General features: G+C 38.9%; 1 protein-coding gene across 1 annotated transcript in view; it reads left to right on the forward strand.

Annotated features, from left to right (window-relative positions):
• The window catches only part of LOC118406019, a 41,952-nt gene extending 24,657 nt beyond the window's left edge, over positions 1 to 17,295 (forward strand). Inside the window, exons 18-26 of the mRNA XM_035805874.1 lie at positions 288 to 428; positions 1,656 to 1,860; positions 2,434 to 2,637; positions 3,139 to 3,202; positions 3,890 to 4,005; positions 4,281 to 4,514; positions 14,515 to 14,559; positions 15,304 to 15,538; positions 16,127 to 17,295. Coding sequence (XP_035661767.1) covers positions 288 to 428; positions 1,656 to 1,860; positions 2,434 to 2,637; positions 3,139 to 3,202; positions 3,890 to 4,005; positions 4,281 to 4,514; positions 14,515 to 14,559; positions 15,304 to 15,538; positions 16,127 to 16,130 — 1,248 coding nt within the window. The 3' untranslated portion in view covers positions 16,131 to 17,295. The remainder of the gene's footprint in view (positions 1 to 287; positions 429 to 1,655; positions 1,861 to 2,433; positions 2,638 to 3,138; positions 3,203 to 3,889; positions 4,006 to 4,280; positions 4,515 to 14,514; positions 14,560 to 15,303; positions 15,539 to 16,126) is intronic.
• Positions 17,296 to 21,751: the final 4,456 nt, after the last annotated feature.

The following is a 21,751-nucleotide window of genomic DNA, read 5'->3' on the forward strand; positions in this document are numbered from 1 at the left end:
TCGCTATCGGTGAATCGGCCCGCAGAGTTGTAAACTTTTATTCTTATTTCCTGAAGAAGAACGACGGATGTCGTTTGAAACGTCTGAATTAAATTTGAATTATCCAGAAGAAGAGATTGAACTTTCATCTATTCTTTACTCATAATTTTTTATGCTTTTATCATAATCATGGGCTGATGATGCTTATGTAATTCAAAATAGTTCTTATTGAGGGGAATGTTCTACATTTTGGTAATGAACTTTTAAAAATTACATTGAGGCATCCTTTTTATCACAAATACACACAGGGCATGAAGTTGGTCAAATATGAGGAAGAGATTGCCGCTCGGGGTCTTGGTGCCTCCAACCTGTTCCAGCCGTACTTTATTTGCCTGGACGAGGAAAGCTCCAGAACCTACATCAAGTATGGAATCGGATCGGACACATCCGTAAGTCAAATTACATGAATACATTTTGTATCTAGAGCAGACTACACTACCTCATTTTTGCTGAACTGTGATTGGTTAAGCCACCTAGGGCACCTTGCACCCAGTCATGGCACTATATATGCACCTGGTCTATAAAAGCGAGGACATGCTGTACTATGCCCATTCGAGCCCATAACGCTGAGGAAGCCACAGGACGAAACATGTTTGTTGTGTGTTGGTTATAATAAAGTTCATGTACGGGGAACATGCGGCTCCAGCGCCTTTTCTGAAAATGTGGCGTAAGTGTGAACGGTTGGCTTGAGGTTATCCTTCCCCATATACCCATTTTGTATCTAGACTTATATAATTGACGTGAGAGGTAATAATTTCTACATATTACAATGAGTTCTGCTTTCAAGATATGATGTTTGGACGCGATGTTTGTAAGAAGGAAATTCATATTTCCTGTTAGTTCACAAACTATACAGTTGTCCACTGATGCCCTTTTCATTGACCCTTTGTTTTTTCGTCCCTTCTCTATACTTCTTATTCGTCGTTGCCACTTCTTCGCACGTGTACACTATACCCATGTCTGTCCAGTTTATAGACAGAAGACGTAATTCTAATCGGAGTTTACAAAGAAGAGAGGAATACTATCTCAAATTTGCCAAATCCCCAGGGAACACTCAATGGGGTACCCCCTGAAAGAGGTCGGATTCATTTGTTAGGAGGAGACTCAAAAACTCGAACAACCTCAATAATTTCTAAGTTCGAATTCCCAACATTCAATGTATACCAGTTTATCTTTTATATTGAGCAAAGTTCTTGAGCAAATTGCAAAACCAACGAATCCGGTGTGGCAATATATCAAGTGAATGGATAGGCTTTTAGTAAAAAATTGTCGCATCACGTAGATGGTTACAGTATTGCATATCTGTACTTTATTTCTATGATTCTATGGCTACAGTGATGTAATCCTAAGTCTCTATAAAATGAACAAGTTCAGGTGCAAAAATATGACACAAAACGTGTTGCTGCAGTGCCAGGGTCAACCAACAGGTGGCGCAAAATCTACCTGCACCATCCCCATCTCCACAACTACCTAACCACCAAAAACCATTGCAAACCTTCCAACGGTTCTTGAGATATCCCCAACATAACTTCCAGACTGAAAACAATATGGTAACAATACTTCAATTTTCATGGAAGTAACTAGTTACTAATAAATTTGCTAATTTTTGCCGACAGGAGAAAGGCAAAGTCTACTTGTTCTACGACGATGAAAACCCACCATTAGGCATTCGGTACTACTCATTTGGGAGTGGGGAAGCCAACGTAGAGATCATGGACGCGCGAGTCATCGAAGGAAGCAAAGCAGGAGACATGGAATGTACCGGATATAGAGTGATGAAGAATGGGAAATGTGTCGAAGACTGCCACCCGGAGTGTGATGGTGGGGTTGTTTTCTGTATTAATTTACCCAAGGGTTTACCGTTTCGCCAATGTTTTACCTATATAGTAAATACAATGCCGCAAATGCAAACCGCTATGAATATGTGCCAATGACTGTGATTGTGTCAAGTAGATGTTCCAAGTGGCAGGAGCAACTCCGATTTGGAGGGGGCGGGCGGGGGGGGGGGTAGTTTAATGGACAGACACTGTGTTGTATCACTAAGAATCAAACATTAAATTAGAGTTAAAATCAACCTACATTTTATTCTAACTTCATTTCGCCTCCAGAGGTTAAAGAGCATCGCTTATCCAAACCTTGCTCCAAAAATGCCAGGTCTTCGTTTCATATAATGTTGATCAACATGCAAAATCTACCAGCTGCATAAAACATTATCCTATTCGTATGTAAAGGCAAAATACGCTAGTTTTAAACAATGAGCATAATATGTAAATTAACATGCAGAATTTGGAATTAATACCTGTATTCTACTATTGCAACCTCTGCCATGTCACTACAATAATGACCCGCAAGACGAAAAGCAAAACTGACTTAGCTTTATATTTTTGACTTTAGGATGCATTCCAAAGACCCCTGGTTCGAAGCTTGATACGGAGTGTCGCCGTTGCAAGCACTTCACAATTGACAAGAACGAAGGAGGAACCAAATGCGTTCCAGACAAGGAAGAATGCCCACCGTCTTCCATAGTTGATCCGATAAAGAAGACATGCAAGTGTCCGGACAACAAAGTACTGAGCGTTGACGGAAAGGCATGCACATGTAAGTAACAACGAACAAATTGTTTTTTTTTTTACAGAGCACGTCATTTGTGTCTAATACGTCTGGCCATTCAAAGCTTAAAGTAACAAAGTAATTTTATGCAAGTTACAACTTCGGTATTACATTTTCCGTCATATATTGAAATTATTCATTTCAAAATGACTTGAAATAATTGTGAAAAGCTCAAGACGCTTTGACAAGGTATCTTTTGCCTTGCTTGCAATGTTTTGCTTGAAAGTTGCTCTATTAACCATATACCAGTAAAGGGACCACACTTTGGACTGTATTGATATATAGGACTGTACGTTTACAAGCATGGGATACATTTAAGTATATTTTCTATCGGTATACTCAAACGTCGAAGCATTGTCTTTAGGATCACATAGATCGCCATTTAAGAAAGCTCTTCTCTATGACTTTATTGCATCGATCCTTATTTGACACAGTTTTGAAACTTAATTAATCCTATGAATCCTTGAAACATGTTTGTGTCTTTTCCAGGCCCCTTTACTGACGTTGATCAAGCTGGGAAAACAATATGTGTCTTGAAATGTCCCGACATGAAGTAAGAACTGGTGCATATTAGTATATTATATCACTTGCCTAACTATTTTGCTTGTCCTCTTGTTCATCTGGACGATTCGCATATCGACTTCCAATCAACTGTAAATACAACTGAATAAAGAGACTCTCTTTACACAACCACTGTTTTATTCAAACAGACGTTTCGGTGACCGTCTGTCACCTTCTTCAGGGCAATTCTGACTGGTTCACATTGTACTGCACAAGGCGTGAGTTTTTACATATGTACAGACAGATGCGGCATATTGTGACCGCATCTGAACTGTGAGCAGTGACACCTGTCCTGCAGTACAATGTGAAACAGTCAAAATTGCCCTGAAGAAGATGACAGACAGTCACCGAAACGTCGGTTTGAATAAAACAGTGGTTGTGTAAAAAGAGTCTCTTTATTCAGTGACGTACCAATCTGATGAAACTATTCACGGATGTAAATACAACTTAACCAATACTTTGGTGTTAGCTACATTGGGCAAAACGTTCAGAAACCTGACGGGGCTCTTATTCTATCTGCTGCTTTGTCTTCACGCAAAGTCGTTTTTCTCTATTTAACTTACTGTACTTTTAACAGTCTTTTTCTTCCACGCGGTGGCAAATTTATTCGAGGTTCTAGATATTTGATTGTAAATGAAGGAAACATTTGATATGATTCCTCTCTCACATTCGACACCAGGAAACCAAACGGCGGCAGCCAATCCCCAAAATGTGTGTGCAAATTTACCTACAATGGGGTGTGCGTTTCAAAGTGTCCAATAGGCACCATTCTTGACGGCAACAAATGTAAAATACGTAAGTGATATTCACATATATCTATATCGTACAGTTTTATTGGTCCTTTACATTTATTCATTCATTTTTTTTCATTTTTTTTACTGTTTTAGGATGTTATTCATGAAATTTATTCAGTATGACCTAAGCTATTGTAAGGACTTTAACTATGATAGGTGCAGTAAACATTGCTAATCATATCATAATCCACACACGTCTGCTCATCTTGATTTTTTGTTTTTCCTTTCATACTATCTTACCGACTGCATCCTCCTGTATTTTTCATCTCTCATCAGACTGCCAGATAGGAAACGGAAAATCTTACAGGGGCACAGTCTCTGTGACCAAATCAGGCAAAACATGTGACTCTTGGGACAGCCACCGGGAGTATGGCAACATCGTTGACCGATCGTTTGGACTGGAGAAGAACTACTGTAGGAACCCAGATGGCAATCCCAACGGTGTTTGGTGCTACAATAGCCGTGGAAGTTATCACGTACAGATGGAGGGATGCGACGTACCGAAATGTGGTAAGCTTAAATTTTATGATTGGACGAATCACGCAACTGACATTCTCAACTATAATGGTTTGGGGCATATATTGACAAAGGTTATATCATGTTGATGTACTAACCGACCAATTACGACTCCGTTTACATGATATATGCATACAAGAATGGCATTCTTATATCCATAATAACTCAAAACTTTCCATTTATTCTACGCTAAAGGAAAGACACTGACAAAAAGGATCTCTCGAGTGTACACAATTTTGAACTTCGTAGAGCAATAACAAAGTTTTTTTTTTAACTTTCTTTTTATTCAACAAAACAAACGTATGAAAACCATCCAGAAATTACAGAATAAGAATGTATTAATAGAATATCAAACAAAGAAGTGTGAATTTGAGATAATCATTTCCAGCGGAAACATATGAAACAAAGAATATGCAAAGAAATGTATGAAATAATATTAACAAACTTTGCAATTTACATATTAAAATAAACAAAGATTATCTAAAGAGAAAAGTATGAAATGGTTATAACAAAAACGTATGAAATCAGATTATATCAGCAGAGATTATGAACTAATCTATGAACAGAAAACTATTGAAATAATCATATGCACATAAAATGATCATAACAAGAAATATATGATCATATGAACTCAGCAGAAATGTAGAGAATTATCAATTACATAAAGTGCCCCATTTACCCAGATGTTTGTCCAATTTTCCTTTTCTAACTGCAATGCAGTACTCAACTTTATTAAAGAAATAAACATAACGAAGAAACCACTCAAAATTCAAGTTTTTGGACTTTCTGTTACTGTATATAAATTTTTTCGCTAGCAGAAGAATAATATTTTGAATGATGGGAGTGCCAGGGAGTAGGTTTCCAAAAATAACTATTAAGCCATTTAAATGAATTTTTTGGCCTGCTTTTTGAAAATACCATGTTTTGATTTTGTCCCAAAAGCCAATTAAGTTAGGACATTCCCAAAAAACATGCAGGAAAGTCTCATCTTCAAGGTGACAAAATGAGCATGAAGGGTCATCAATTCATTTCCAGATATATAATAACCTCTTTGTGGGTAAAAACTTATGCAAAATTTTATATTGGAAAATTCTGGTTGGTGGGTCAATAGTACAGTAATTGTACATTATGAGAAATACTAATAAGATTATTACATAGTGAAAAGAATCTATACATACTCTTATTAATTTTCATCTGTTTTAACCATGTATTATTCTGCATTACAGAATAATTTTTTTTATTGCATTCTACAGTAGAATATACAATTCACATTAACAAAAACATAAGGACATGGACAAAAACATAAACCACGGATCCAACGGGAAAGTAAAAGACAATGTAGGTACAAATTGCTAGTATAGGAAATATACAGACTGAAGTATGTAGCAAAATAATGTAAAACAGGATGAATAAATGGATGTAAACAATAATAAATAAATAATTCGGACAAGAACGTTAGGAATTGTTACAAATAAAAGAATATAAGTGGAGCTATACAGTATGTATGGATAAAAGTTGAATACAAGATGTATTTGTGCGTATGCGTAAAATAATCAAACAATAGTAACCATACGTCAAAAAGAAACTTAAATAAATTAAAGCAACATCAACAATGACGGTACACAAGAAGGCAAGATGATGGCAAGATGATGATGGTTTTTAGTTCAATTTGTGCATTATCGGACCCCATTTATTGTAATGCGTCTCTAATTTGTTGTTTCTTGTGGCTATAATTAGTTCTGTTTTATAGTGTGACTTAAGGTATGAGATGTAGTGACCTAAGAATAATCGTTTGCCCCTTAGATTGAAAATAAAACATTTTGCAACTAGTATAATTACATTTTTAAGTGTTGAACTATTGATATCACCGAAAATTACACTGAAAATATCTAAAAAGGTAGAATTTCACTTGTTTGTTGTTCGAACCATTCTTTTATTTCTTTCCATAATTCGTATACTTTGGGACAGTCCCAGAGAGCATGTGTGGTTGTTTCTAGTTCTACTTCACAATATGAGCAAAAGGGGCTATCTATTAATTTCCATATGTGCAGCATTCGATTTGTTGGCAAAAATTTATATATTAGTCTATATTGAAAGAATCCCATACGTGTACATATCGTTGTGTTGTATATCAATTTGAATATCAGTGTCCAGGGGACGGGAGTGTTAAACAGGTCTTCCCAGTAAGTCATAATATTAAGAGAGATGTCGGCTACACTATACATTCTCAGAAATGCTATATAAATATTTCTGTTACTTGTTTTTGCATTTAAACATAGGTAATTGGCTATATGTGGTAGAATAGGTCCGATAATTGGCTGTTTATCACGAATACTTGTTTTCCAGGCATCCGGCACGGCAGAGATTAATTGGTTGTAACTTAGCTTGTTTATAACTTTGCCAATTTTGTCACAAAGCGTTTTATATGTTAAGAACCTGCCTTCTTCATCTAACAAATCGTTGATGATTATTATGCCTTGCGAAGCAAGAGACTCCCATAATATAGGTTTGTTTTCTATCAAAATACTAGAGTTGTACCAGATTAATTGTGAATATATTTCGTGATGATTTTCGGGGGGTCTAAACTGGAAAGAAAGCCATGCCTTCATTACATCTTTAAATAAGACACTAAGAGGAGGTTTAGCAAGATTAAAGCAATAATCCATATGTTTTTTATCAAGTTGTAGAAATGGGAAGACACCAATTCTAAAAAGGAGGTTCGACTTACTCAACACTTTTTTTACAAAAACTGTTGTCGGTTGAATAAAGTCTGGGTATCCAAGACGCTTTACGGGTCCTGTCAAAAGTCGGCAAGTGAATTAATTTTAACCCACCATTCTCATAACTATTATATAATGTTTTACGCTTTATTTTTTCGGGATGGCCATTCCAAATGAAATTAAAAATCTTTTTTTTTCATATTTTACAAAGAAATCGTTATCAGGTGTTGGCAGGGCCATAAAAAGATGTGTGAATTGTGACACGACAAGAGTATTAATTAGAGTTATCTTCCCATATAATGTTAGAGACTGACCTCTCCATGGTTGAAGAGTCTTGTCTATTTTGGCTAGTCTAATTCTATAATTTTCCAATTGGTCCTTTGTATCACCTGACATAATTACACCCAGCATCTGCACTGGCCCGTTTGTCCATTGCAAGGGAAGAGAACACGGAAGTACAAAGAAAGTATTCCTTAATGATCCAATTCGCAATATTTTACACTTATCATAGTTTGGTTTTAATCCAGAGATAGCGGCAAAGTCATTTAGGTTTCTCACTAGTGCTAAAATAGTAGACAGTTCGGGCTGAATGGGGAAGTTTGAGTCATCGGCGAATTGTGAGATTTTTGTCTCACACTCATTAACTGTTAGCCCTTTGATTTGACTATTATCTCTAATTTTCATAGCTAAAATTTCTACACATAGGACAAAAAGGTAAGGCGACAGTGGTCACCCCTGACGGACCCCTCGGGAGATTGGAAAAGTAGAAGATATATGTCCGTTATTTATAATCCTACTAGAAATATCATTGTACAGCAAAGATATTCATCTAATACAGGAGTTACCAAAACCGAAAAACCTCAATACTTTAAACATGTATTCCCAGTGTATAGTATCAAAAGCTTTCGCAAAGTCTGCTACAAAAATTAATCCCGGTTTATTTTCAGTTTCATAGTGCTCGATTATTTCCAGAATTCTTCTGATATTTTCACCAATAAATCTACCTTTCAGGAACCCAGTTTGGTCTTGACATATCAAATTATTTATGACTTTCTTAATTCTTAATGCTATTATTTTAGAGATAATTCGAACGTCACAACATAGCAGTGTTAAAGGTCGCCAATTCGTAAGTTGACTAGGGTTTTTGTATTGTCCATCTCCGTTTTGTTTAAGTAAAAGTGTAATAAGTCCAACTTTCTGAGTTTCTGACAGGTGTCCTGTATCAAAGGCATGGTTAAAACACATGAGCATTGGTTGTTTGAGACTCTTAAAGAACGTCTTGTAAATCTCTATAGGCAGTCCATCGAGCCCCGGTGCTTTACCATCCTTAAAACTATTAATAGCTGCCCAAAGTTCGTTTTCTGTTATGGAACCTTCGCAAGTGTCTTTTTGCTTTTCACTCAAATGGACATTGTTTGTAGTCGGGAAGAAAATATCAGATTTCTCTCTTTCTTAAGTAACAGTCTCGCTATCAGATGAATAAAGTGATGAATAAAAGGATCTTAGTTCTGGTAAGATACCTTCTGGTTCATGAATGTTTTTACCATCTGATGTTGTCAGGTTGTTCAAATTCTTCCTTGCCTGGTTTCTAAGACCTATCTTAAGGAAAAACTTATTACACTTTTCTGAAAACTCCATATTTTTTGCACGTGTATTATAAAGCCTCTGACTTATTTTTTTCTTCGCATAAAGTTTCCAATTCATTCTGTAATATATTGAGCTCTTGAATCAACCCATCAGGTGGTACATTGGACGCATCTAATTTCATTGTGAGTTCATCTATACGGCCCTTAATTTGATTTTCTTTCAGAGTGTTTTCTTTATATTTACGTGAGGAATATTTTATTGAATGTCCTCTGAAACAACATTTGAAGGTGTCCAAAACTGTTAGAGGGTCGCTCGTTCCGAGGTTGATTCGGAAAAATTCTTCGATGAATTCCTCAGTTAACTTAATAAAAATGTTGTCACTTAAAAGAGATTGATTGAATTTCCAGCAGTTTTTACCTCGCTGATAGTCTGCTGTTTTAATAGAAATAGAAATAAACTTATGGTCAGACTTAAATCTATCGGATATTTTTACATTAGATGTATCAGCAATAAGTGAAAAGGAAACTAAGAAATAATCAATACGGCTTGCCTGTTTTCCTCTACGCCATGTAAATCTGGATATGTGTGGAAATTGGAAACGCCATATATCTACTAAGTCTAACGCCTGTATCATGTCAGAAATCCGTTGTTGTGCCTGAGGATGATAAACTGTGGAATTAGTTCCTGCACGGTCTAAGCCCGCATTGAGAACTGTGTTAAAATCACCGACAACAATTATATTTTCGTGGCTTAATTTCATATCTATAATTTTGTTTTCAACATAATCAAAGAAAGTGGGATTGTCTTTGTTTGGGCCGTATATGTTAGCCAAGCAGAAGCGCTTGCTTTTCACAGTAATATCTACCATAAGGAGTCGACCATCATCATCTTTTTTAACTTCGTGAACAGTACAATCTAAGTCTTTTTTTAAAAGAATAGCAACACCTCGCTGATTACTTGTCCCATGACTAAATAGTATTTGCCCTCCCCACTCTCTTTCCCATACATTTTCTTCTTTTAGGTTCGAATGAGTTTCCTGTAAACATATAATATCACTGGATTTTTCGGACAGCCACGTAAAGATTTCTTTCCTTTTTCTATGATTTGCAAGTCCGTTAACATTATAAGATCCAATTTTCGTTTTACCGTCAATCATGGTTGTTGTCTATAACATTCTTTGATAAAATTTCTTTGTAATGTGGAGAACAGGAAAGGTATTTGGTGGACAATTCTTTTAAACATCTATCGCACCATATACTTTCATGATCCGTGGTATCCGTGGTATCCGAACAAAAATAAACTGTGTTACATGGGTACGCCAGATAAAGAACAGAAACTGAAACATACATACAGATGTAACTCAAAATAACTGAAATATAGTTAACAACATTGGCGCACTTCCATACAGACATATCAGCACCGATCTTACTCATACAAAAGTTTCCGGCTCCCCTAAATATTTTTTAAAGTCATCACCACCCTGTTTTTAACCTTGTCGAGATTCGTCGGCTCCGCAATTCGAATTCAACCAACATGGCTGAATTACCATATCAATATAGTAATAACAAGTAACGTTAAATGTAAGAACCAAAAAAAAAATAGACAAAGATATCATTTGTCCACGGAGCACATAATATAAGTAAACAAACATAAATAAATCAAATCTGTGTCCAAAACCTTAAATGAAATGGGAATACAGAATCAAATCAAAAACAAAAGGTGCGAGGTCTGGACAACAGAACAGGTGGTAACCATTGTTTCATAATTGCGAACGCCTGGGAATGTGTCAGGACTCTCAGCCTTACAAGCTCACACTCCAGATCATTGTAAACAAATAAACACACAGAGACAACGATGCATCAAAGTGAGGAAAAGTCATTTAATGTTGACAATCCACATTTGTGCATACATATCAGGTTGTCTTGTTTTCGGTTAAAGCGATATCTACCGCATTGATGCGCTTTTTTTCCTTTCCATTAACCAACAATACAGCGTAAGTGCTTTTTGGAGGTACATAGATAGATATCTTACTGCGCGTATTGGTGTCCTTAGCTTTCTGTATCTCCGCATCCCGATCAGGAACAAGCTGGGACCTCGCTGCTTGGAGCGGCGGCGGGAGGTGCTCGTAGACTGCGTAACCACTTCCTCGGAGTTTTCGTCCCTCCTTCAGTATGCGATCGCGATCATGATAGTTGACCAGTCTAACTAGTAGATGAGGGTTGGGTCGGGTCTTTGTTGGCCGCGATAACCGGTGAACTGCAACTAATGGCATCTTTTCCAAGCCAAGCTCTCCTAGCAAGAAGTCGTTGAAGAGCATTTCACAGTTTTCCTCCTTATGGTATGGCAGGCCCCTGATGATCACGTCAGACTTTCTTGAGTAGCGTTCTGCTAACAGATCCGATTTGACTCGCTCCCGTCGTTCGTTGTGTAGCTCTCTTCGCAGCTGTTCGACTTCGTTGTCTTTATACTCTGCGGCAGTCTCTAGCGTCAAAACCCGGTCGCGTAGTGAAGAAAGTTCGGTGGATAGCCCGTCGACTTTTACATCCAGCGTTCGGATTTGACCCGACAGTTTATCCCCGACAGTCTTTAGTTGTCCTGCTAGAGTCTCTTGTTGTAGTTTCGATTGTTCCAAAATTAAATGAGCCAAAGGTTGTAGTTCAGGAGGAAGAGAAGCCATGCCCGCGTTACTCGGCGTAGCCATTTTAGGTGTCTTGGGAGGGGGGCGATGAGTCAGGTTTGTCGGACTGTCGTTCTCTTCGCTGGTGTTGGAGCCCCTGGAGCGTCTGTTTCGTTTTCCCATGCAGAATCACCCAGAGTCGCGCATTAGAGTTCAAGTAGAATTGTTTTTGTTACCAAAATGCTGACATTTGTTACCAAACTGCTGACATTTTTTGAGCCGAGAGTAGAAGGCCTACTACGTGCCGCGGTGCATGACGGTTCTAATCCAGTAGTGAAAAGAATCTATACATACTCTTATTAATTTTCATCTGTTTTAACCATGTATTATTCTGCATTACAGAATAAAAGTTAACAAAACTGAAAATTATATACAATGTTACTGCATGATTGGAAATCATGATATCTGCACAATAAGCATAACAAAACATAACAATGGGGATCAATATTGCTGGGTGGTTCAAAAACACAAAGGAAACAACATAAAATGTACATATTATGTTTTGTATGTATGTAATGTTGTGCGCGTATTAATGTATTTTATGTAGACCACTGGAAGAATAGCTGGCAACACAATGTTGTAATAGCTAAAAGTGGATCAGAATAAAGTCTAAAGTCTAAAATCATATTTCTGAATTACCATAACCATTCAAAATAGTTAGGATTCCTGAGCCACAATGTCATGCAGAAAAACACTTGCATCATTGGGTTTCACATGGGATATTCGAAAAGGTACATAAATCATGAACAACAATAAATCAGTCAACGAGTTCTTGGTTCATGAGCCATATAACTTGACCGATCATAGTCCCAGAAAAAGTTCAGAGAGTTCTTGGCATTCACAACACAACAGTATAAAGGTGGGTTCACATTTGCGTATATATTTTATTCCGTATGAGGCGCGCATGGAAATATTTGCCTCCAGCAGGCCCCACGGGTCGTTGGAAAAACAGTAGAAATTGGACAAACGTAAACAGGTAACATGTCAGACGAGTTAGCTGGGTCGTTAACCATACTTCTCGGTCAACTAACTCATCTGGCATGTTATGTATCTATATTTGTCCAATTTGTACTATTTTTCCCACGACCCGTGGAGCCTGGTAGAGACTAAGAGCTTCATACGCACCTCAAACGGACTTGAATATATACGCGTGTGTGACCCCACCTTAACAACACATCATACCTGTTTGACTTCCCCGGAGTCCTAGGTGGTTCCAAGTACAATGTCCACAGCGTCCACTTTCTTCACAGTCTTGCCGTTTACAAGAAGAACAGCACATGTGTCCTTGGGTGGAATCCAAATAGAAATCCTCTGGTCCTTGGCCTTGGAAAACGCTGCGTCGCGGTCTGGGACAAGTTTCCCGCGGGCCTCCTGAAGTTCTCTCGGTAGATGGTCGTGCACGACGACGGAGCTGCCTTTCTTCTCCCCTCGTAGTTTTCTTCCAGGACGCATGAAAGAGTCCCGTTGTTGAAAGTTTACCAACCTTGCTAGCATAGGAGGATTAGGTCGAGCCTGTGTTGGTTTTGACAGCCGATGCACGGCTACAAGCGGAACGGCATCATGTAGGTTTAGTTGACCGCAAATGAAGTCTCTGAACACTTGCACTGAATCTTCATCTTTGGTCCAAGTGAGTCCCTGAATGATCAGATCAGCCTTCATGGAATATCTCTCGGCTAATAAACATGCTCTGATACGCTCCCGGCGTTCCTGTTGTAATGCCTGGCGAAGTTGAGCTAGTTCGTCGCTCTTTAAGCTTGCATTGTTCTCGAGGCCATTCACCCTCCCTCGCAGTGAGGACATTTCGGCCGAAATTTCCCTCACTTCAACGTTTAAAGTCTCCAACTGTTCAGATAGTTTCTTGCCCACGGTGGTAAACTCCGATAACACTGTCTCATGCTGCTTTTTGGAGTGTGACAAAAACAGCTGTGCCAGTGCTCGGAGTTCAGGTGAGAAGCCTTCTAGACTAGTCACGTCTACAACGCCGTCTTCCGCTATCTTAGGTAGCTTGGGAGGGGGGGGGGGCTCTTTTGTTGCCCAGACTTGTTCTCGGCGCTGATGTTTCTGGCTCGTTTGTCACGCCGTCTCGACATCAACAATATGTCCTGGATATTGCAAGACCTCCGGTACAACAGAGTATACAAAAAACGTCGGGTTTTGCCGGGTGATTGAGCGGAAAAAGCTCAAATGTACGGAGCCACAAAATTCACGTGTCACACGGGCGCCGCCATCTTGAATCTCTCCAAGCAATTACAAAGTTAAGAATCTGTAGTCACAAACTAAACATAGAAGCCGGAAGATATACTAAAATTCCCCGTGACCAGAGGTTTTGTCCATTCTGCCCAAATGAGATCGAAGAAGAAAGTCAATTTGTTATGGATTGTTCACGGTATAATGACATACGCACAGAGCTGTTCACATTACTTTCCGCTTGTTTTAAAGAATTTGCTACTCTCTGTTCGATAGATAAATTCAACTACATTCTGGGAGGTGATAACCCTCAATGTGTACAAGTAGGCAAATATATCCACGAATGCTTATACCGTAGAACCAATGGTGTAAATGACTAGCTAGATCCAATATGTTGACTTATTCATACCTATAGATTTCCACATATGTCTGTTTACTTGTAGTGTAATTAGTTGTTATACATGTAGATCTTACGAAAGTAACCGATCCCATCTTTGTCAATACTTGCTTAACCACCATATGCCTGTCAGTCAACCATATTGTCTGCTTATTGTCACCATTTAACTACGAAATCTACCTTTGGCAGCATACCACTTAAAAACATGCGTTGAAAGGTACCATCGGACACCGTCACTGGGATGCTGCAAAATGTAATACTTCACAGTGTAATTTTTCTATGAGCGTATGTTTTCCTGCTTGTTGGTGTAATGCATGGGTGATTCCAGCAATACAACTGCTCCGACAGTACTGTAACAAGCTAATGTACGTTTTTGTGTGGCCATGAAAATGTATATGTGACCACATTTTCTATCTCTAATCCCAGGCTGCTATGATGGAACAGGAGCATCTCACGGAAAACCACGCTGTCGTAAGTTATTTTTCATTGAACTTGTATTAGACCTTCTGCATCAAACCTCATCCGATTATGCTATTTCAGGTTTGGCTTATTTTTAACATAGAGGAATAAGATTTGTTCATACTTGGTACAAACAGATGCCCCAATGTGTACTCAGTACATCTTGTGATGGCTCACCTTTCGGTTCATCATTAGACACAAATGGGATAAATAACGGAACTATTTTGAGGTACGTAAGCTAAGGGCACAATCCGCCGTACGTGCAAGTACGTGCCGAAACGTGGGCAATCATTTGGGATCCGTAAGTGGTAAGTACCGCCTCCGTACGAACTCGTAGGAAATCCGAGGATTTTTGGAGCACGCAGACACACCGTAGAACTTTACGTGCAGGCAAAACTTTGTGTGTAGTTGGGCTGCGGAGTCGAGGCCTCAAAAAAAAAACGTACGGACAAATTGCACGTACGGCGGGCTGTTCTCTTAGCTTTAGTCACAAAAAGCGCAATAAGTATTTTTACAGTCGTCTTACTATACGAGGGTATACCAGGAACTTTCAATGAAAGTGATGTTTTGGCCAAGTCAGCTGCACAAAAAATAATGCAATATGAATGGCACCAAATATCAACAATTGCTCAGGATCAAAATCAAAATAGAACGAAGCGAATTCCTTTCTTCGGTCGGTTTTATTTGTGTTGTCACAATGTATCTTTCACTCTCTAAGAGTAAAATTTATTGATCTATTTTCCCCTGTGGCTTTAGCCAAGACATGCACGGATGGAAAAGGAGAAACATACCGAGGATCGGTTGGCCTGACCCATACGGGCACAACGTGTCAACGCTGGGACAGTCAGTTTCCACATAAACACAGCTATTCACCCGCTACGAAACCAGAACTGGAGGAAAACTACTGCAGGAATCCTTCCGGAGCTATGGCCCCTTGGTGCTTCACCACTGATCCGAAGAAGAAATGGGACTATTGTCGAATATCAGAATGGTATTTGAATTTTATCAACTTAAACGAGGCATTGCAATTCATAGAAATGGGACGAATAATCTTTACAGATGCGTACAAGTTAGGTTCATATACTTTCTATCTTTAAATGGCAAAGGAAAATGTACATTCTTCAACCAAAATCAAGCTCCATCTGCCATTACATTTACAAATGTTTAGGAAGCAAAAAAAGTCGAACCTGTACATACTAACATACAGTAGAACCTAAGATAACTTGTTCTTACCTTACTGGAACTAGTACATGTACTTGCTCTAGATTATTCAGAACTACTAACATCTTTACAATCCTGACCTAAGTCTGTGAGACACGAAACGCACAATAAAGGTATTCTTCAATATGTGACAGGGCTTGCCTTTGGACTGGATCCTTGGGGGCTTTCTCAGCTGCCAGGATATCGTTGGATTTGGGCTGGCTTCTGTTAGATTTTAAAAAAATCCACTAAATATGTGTCTTGGTCCGATTGAGAGCCATGCCGATGTGTTAATGATTATTTTACTGTGATGATTTCCTTTCAAAAATGACCATGGTATTGTTCTGATATTCTTTGTTTTTGTCCATTTGCTTTTCAGCTAGTAGATTCTGACTGCAGAGACTTGGGCACAAAGAATCAAGAGAACGCTGCCGAAGTCTTATTCGCCGAAGTGAGAACTTTAGCTTTAGATAACCAACAAATTGCTGTCGCTGATAAACAAAATCAGTGCTAAGGACTAAAACATTTTCGCATGTATTAAAGTTCATCTATGACGGTAGTCAACATTATGTTACAAGTTTAAAAACCCGTGTACAAAATAAAGCGCTTTCGATCAGTCCTCTGATCCTCAAGTTGTATTGACCCAAAGCCTGCCAAGCACCTTTGACCCTTTACTGACGTCACACTTCCGGTCTGGATTTGTGACGTAGGCCTTGAGTAAGTTCAACTTGATGAGGATCAGAGGAATGATCGAAAGCTTGTTAGTAAGCGCTTAATTTGGGGTTTTAACATATGGACTAAAACAGCTGTATGACAGTATGTAGAATGTTAAAGCGGTGTGGTAACTGTGTCTTAATGTTATGGTGTCTGTTTTAATCCTTTATATAGGATAACAGTTTTAATCCTAACTACACTTTATAATGTATGTTTTGATATACATTGCTCTTTTGTAGGTAAATCATTGTTTTCTTTCTGAACATTAGTTGATTACGGTGTCCGGCACATCACACAGACATAGTAAATAACAATGTGGTGGGACAATGAAGAATCCGATCTTTGTTTTTGGTTAGTTCAAGGTTCACCTATTAGTAAGTCAATGCTATGTAACTCATGACAGAAGAGCAGGACTAGTGTAACGAAACCAGAAAAGAAAACTAGATGGAATGTATAGAAAGTGAGAAATGGAACGAATGGAGCAGTACAGAAAGTGACCTTTTGAACAATATTCAACGAGAAAAGAAGCCTTCTGTACCTGCCATTTCCTTAAATTTCACCATGAAGGAAATGGTCAGCATGGTATATAAAGTGCGACATGGTATTGAAAGTGCGATGTAAATCAAACTGACATAATATACTTTGAAATAGGTGCATTGGAAGGATCAAAATACAGAACTGGGTAGCCAAGAATATTTTAAGATATCCACCCAGAATATATTTACTCACTCATCTAAACCACAAACGTCTGGCTTGGAGTCGATTCCACATTACCAAGAGGGTATTTCTTGCCTTTTGTTCCAACATTTTGGAAATCTTTATAACATTCTAACTATGATAAGTAACTGTTTAGAACTATTTATAACATCTGTATGATGTTCTAAATATTTTCTATAGTGTTCATACATGTTAGAAACATTTCTAACATCAAATAGATTATTTCTGTTAGTTTCTAAACTGTTCCAACATAGATTCATCATTTGTGATCACATGTGATCACATGTTCGAACATTGAAACAAAATGGTAAAACTGGGTCAGTGGGCTGGGAAGAGGGCAATTCACACATCCCTGCCAAGTACAGGAAATTGTGTCTGTATTACACCTTCTCACAAAAGAGCCACCAATGTCTGCCGAAGAAAATCTAAAAATACAAGACCCAAACAAATACCAAGCTTAGCACCTTGGTTTATGGGGATAATAAAAGTTTTTTTATGGAGGGAAAAAATGACACAAATTGTTGGAACATATGAGAACATGTTCCTACACTGACAAAAACACATAGATGTTTCTAAATTGTTTTAAATAAAGAGATATTTGTACCATTACTTTCCCAATATTTCCAACATATCTAGATCTAATTACCGACAAATTTTGTTTATCAGTCCTTCCATCCTACCGTTTCCATTTACATTATTTTCATTCATTTCGGTTTTCTTCATGTCTCCTTCGATTTCTAAATTTCTGCATATTTCATTTCGTTCCATTTTTGTTTCTATCCGACATGAAGGAAATTGTAAGGAATTGAACGCACAGAAAGCGCGGTTTGGAACCAAATTGAATGCAATGTGAAGACAACTGAAATTAAGTCGATGGAAATATCTGGAAATTGTGCAGTGGAAATCAAATACAAAATTGGACTGTAAATAGATGCACAATCGACATTTCTTCAAACCACAACCTTACATGTGTAGGAAGCGGCTTGCGCCTCCCTGAATTTGTCACAACGGATTATCGAAAATGATAAGCAGTTACACATCATGTTCTAATGAGGCATGGTCATAATTTTATGTTGTGTTTGCGTGGCTGACTCATTCTTTCATGATCTGCGATTGTTTTCGTCTTCCTAACGCCACACTGTGTGATGCATGTCTGGTCATTTCACACCTTCCCTTCGTTTCGTCATGAACTGGCAAACAGAAATATCTCAAGAGCATTCTTCCTCTAGTGGATTTCCTAAAGCTAGGGGAACAACCCGCTGTACTAGTGCGTGCTGTCTACGTGCCAAAACGTGGGCAATGTTCTTGTATCCGTAAGTGGTAAGTACCACCTCCGTAGGAATACGTAGGGAATCCGACGGATTTTGGAGCACGCAGACACGCCGTATAACTTAACGTACAGGCAAAACTTTGCCATCGGGACACCTTGCGCAACCGTGCGAGGGACATGCGTTGACGTACTCCCTCACTGCTCTTGCCAGTCGTTCCCCACGTTTTCAGAAAAACACGTGGCCTCCAAAAAAACGTACATACACATTGCACGTACGGCGGGTTGTGCCCCTAGCTCAAGGCAAAATCATTAACGTGCAGGCAGTCACGCAAACACATCTTTAAAGTTGGAAACTGACCTTATTGTGATTAAGAATTTGAAAAAGAAAATATTTTTGACTTTTGAATTTAAACCACGCCCGCAGTTTTAGTTATTGATGAATATGTATAATTTGGTGATAGTATACTTTATAGTCGGGTTTTAACGTTTGCATGCCGGGATGTTATTTCTGTGACAGTGTAGTTTTGTTTAATAAATTTGCGGTTGTCGGCCAAACATGCTCTTGTGTGTTGGTCTATTATTTGTAGGCATGGTGAAGACTAGAGGTGCGGTGACATAGATGTTGCAATCGTTGTACGATCGCTAACTTCGGGCATTTTGCAGGACAAAAACTGCTGTCTAGAATCCATGCCAGTGGTTGCATCTGTCATGGCTCGCTTTAAAATCCTATGACATCAAAATCGTACAACGCTCCCACGACCTATGTGACCGCGGCCTTGCACACACGTGCCAATGGGAGAAAAAAAATCGTGCGAAAAAAAGGTCACGAGCGGAATTATCCGTCGCTAATAATGAGTTTCCATCCCAAGAGCCTACACGTCCTGCATCCATCGCAACTAGGGGTGGGTTTTTCTTATTGGACCGGTCCAGAAAAACCGGACCTGAAAGATAATAGGTAACCGGATGTTGGACCTGTTGGAAAATGAACACATTATATAATCAGACATTCACACGTTTGGGGGCTTATTGGTCTAAGAAAATAACAAGAGCGAAGTAGAGTGAAGTCTGTAGCCATTTCTAATAAGTTTTACACGTCAATTGTACATACGTAGGAACTAGGCTTGTAGGATTTTAAAACGCCAGTGGGAGTCGAATACTACACAAAACAGATTTTTTGTGGCGACATGGACCATTGTTTTGAGTATCGTCCATTCCCAAGTTTTCACATACTAAATCAGGTTCAGGTCCGGACCTGGACCTGATCCTCTGGACATGAACCCGGGACCTGGACCTCAATTTTCTGCACCGGTACCCACCCTTAATAGCAACTGATTAGTCAACACGTAGCTAAATGTTTACATTCTTTCCACTGTATAACTCTTCCCTACCTGCAAAAACAGGGGTTAATCATTTCGGCACTGTCCCATGACTGTTTGACACAGAAATTGCAAAGACTTCTGCAAGTATTCCTTTTTTTTCTTATCCTATTGTATGTGCTTTATTGAACATTATCATATAGCCAGATGGAGTTGGCCAATCAGAGGCCCCCATGTCCTATGGGTTATCAGGTCGCAACGTCACAAGTGTGCAGTTATTACAATAACTGCACACTTGCCTATCAGTAAGTGTTCAGTTACTAGAATAACTGCACACTTACCTATCATTATACTGGCATGGCAGGGATGGCTCCCTCTATTAACATCGTTTGTGCGCGTTTCATTGTTTAAAGAAAACGTTTACCATCTTAGAACAACATTAGAATGCTTACAATATGTAAAATAATAAAATCTATTTTAATTAATGTCCAATTCAAACTGAAAATAAAATTGTTTGCACACCCCATCCTTTCAAGTTGAACGCATGAATACAGTACAGTAGAATTTTGAAAAGGCTTGGCATGGCAATACAGCAATGTGTCGAATATTTCCTGTGGAAATTTTGGATTCAACATGCAATATGTAATCTCCCTATGTTCCAAAAAATGTAAATTTCTAGAAATTCTACAAAGGAATTCAAATGTATAGTAATAAGGAAAGTATGCGTCCTACAGGAGTTTAATGTAAAATTTCTACACGCAATTATCCGTTGGTACAGACGCACATCTCACTTCATATGCTTAGCAGGTACTAGTTACAAACCAGTCATCTTATAAAGCCAGTCACCTAGACATAGCGGTAATTTTTTTCACGGTCCCCAAAACTTTCCCTATGACGCAATTATTAAGCGACCTTCCCCTACAATCAAGGCCACCTATAGCTAGTGCGGATCGGACAGGGTCTTTTCCCTGCCCCAGACCTAAATTTCCAGTGGATGTCCACATCAGTTTTCTAATGAACACTGTAAAAAAATGCCCCTGCAGTTCCAGAGCAACCTGTTAGTGGGACCAAATATGCACCATATGTCCCTTATGTCACAAGCTATCTGCCATCTAAAAATCAAGACCATAGCATATCCAGTTCAAAATATCCAAAAAAATTAACTTCTGTTGCAGTACCAAGGTCACATACCAGGGGATCCAAAATTGACCTTGACTTTTGTTTTCCCAACCAAATATCATTGTAATCCACCCAGAGGTTGTTGACTTATGCTCACTACAAAAATTCGGACACAGAGACAGAAACACACACACACAGACACACAGACGCACCCAAAACTATATCTCCATTTTTTTGTGTGTTTGCAAATGTCAATCCTTTGGACCCCACCGGCCGCTTGCTGAAGACTCTTGCCTTGCCCTTGACCCAAGCTTCGTCCAGCAAACCCTCCTTGACTAATGCTTTCACGTTGGCTAAGCTTAAATCTGGATATGTCCGTCGCTAACTTTGAACGACAAGATCTCTCGTTTGGCCACAGGAAGAACTTTTTTGCCTTCTGTGAGGGCTACGCCGACCTGTTGTATAAGAATATATCTTACGAATAGTTCGTGGCTGGGAATTTCCGTCTGTCCAGTTCCGGGCGATTGGGTTCAATCGAGTCCACGGAGAGAATGAAACTGGTCTGACGGACCTGGTCGAGGAGGGAACCTGGGAGTCGGAGGACGGGACGCCGCTAAGCAGCTGGGGCAACTGGGCACCACGGCAACCTGATAATACTAAACATCATTACTATAACCATCATCACCAACATCATCGTCATAATCACCATCATCATCATCATCATCATCACCATCATCATCACCAACATCATCATCAAAATCACCATCATTACCATCATCACCATCATCATCATCATCATCACCAACATCACCGTCATCATCACCATCATCATCATCATCACCACCATCATCATCACCCAACATCATCG

The sequence above is a fragment of the Branchiostoma floridae genome, chromosome 18 (genome assembly GCF_000003815.2).
Source record: "Branchiostoma floridae strain S238N-H82 chromosome 18, Bfl_VNyyK, whole genome shotgun sequence".
Lineage (NCBI taxonomy): Eukaryota > Metazoa > Chordata > Leptocardii > Amphioxiformes > Branchiostomatidae > Branchiostoma > Branchiostoma floridae.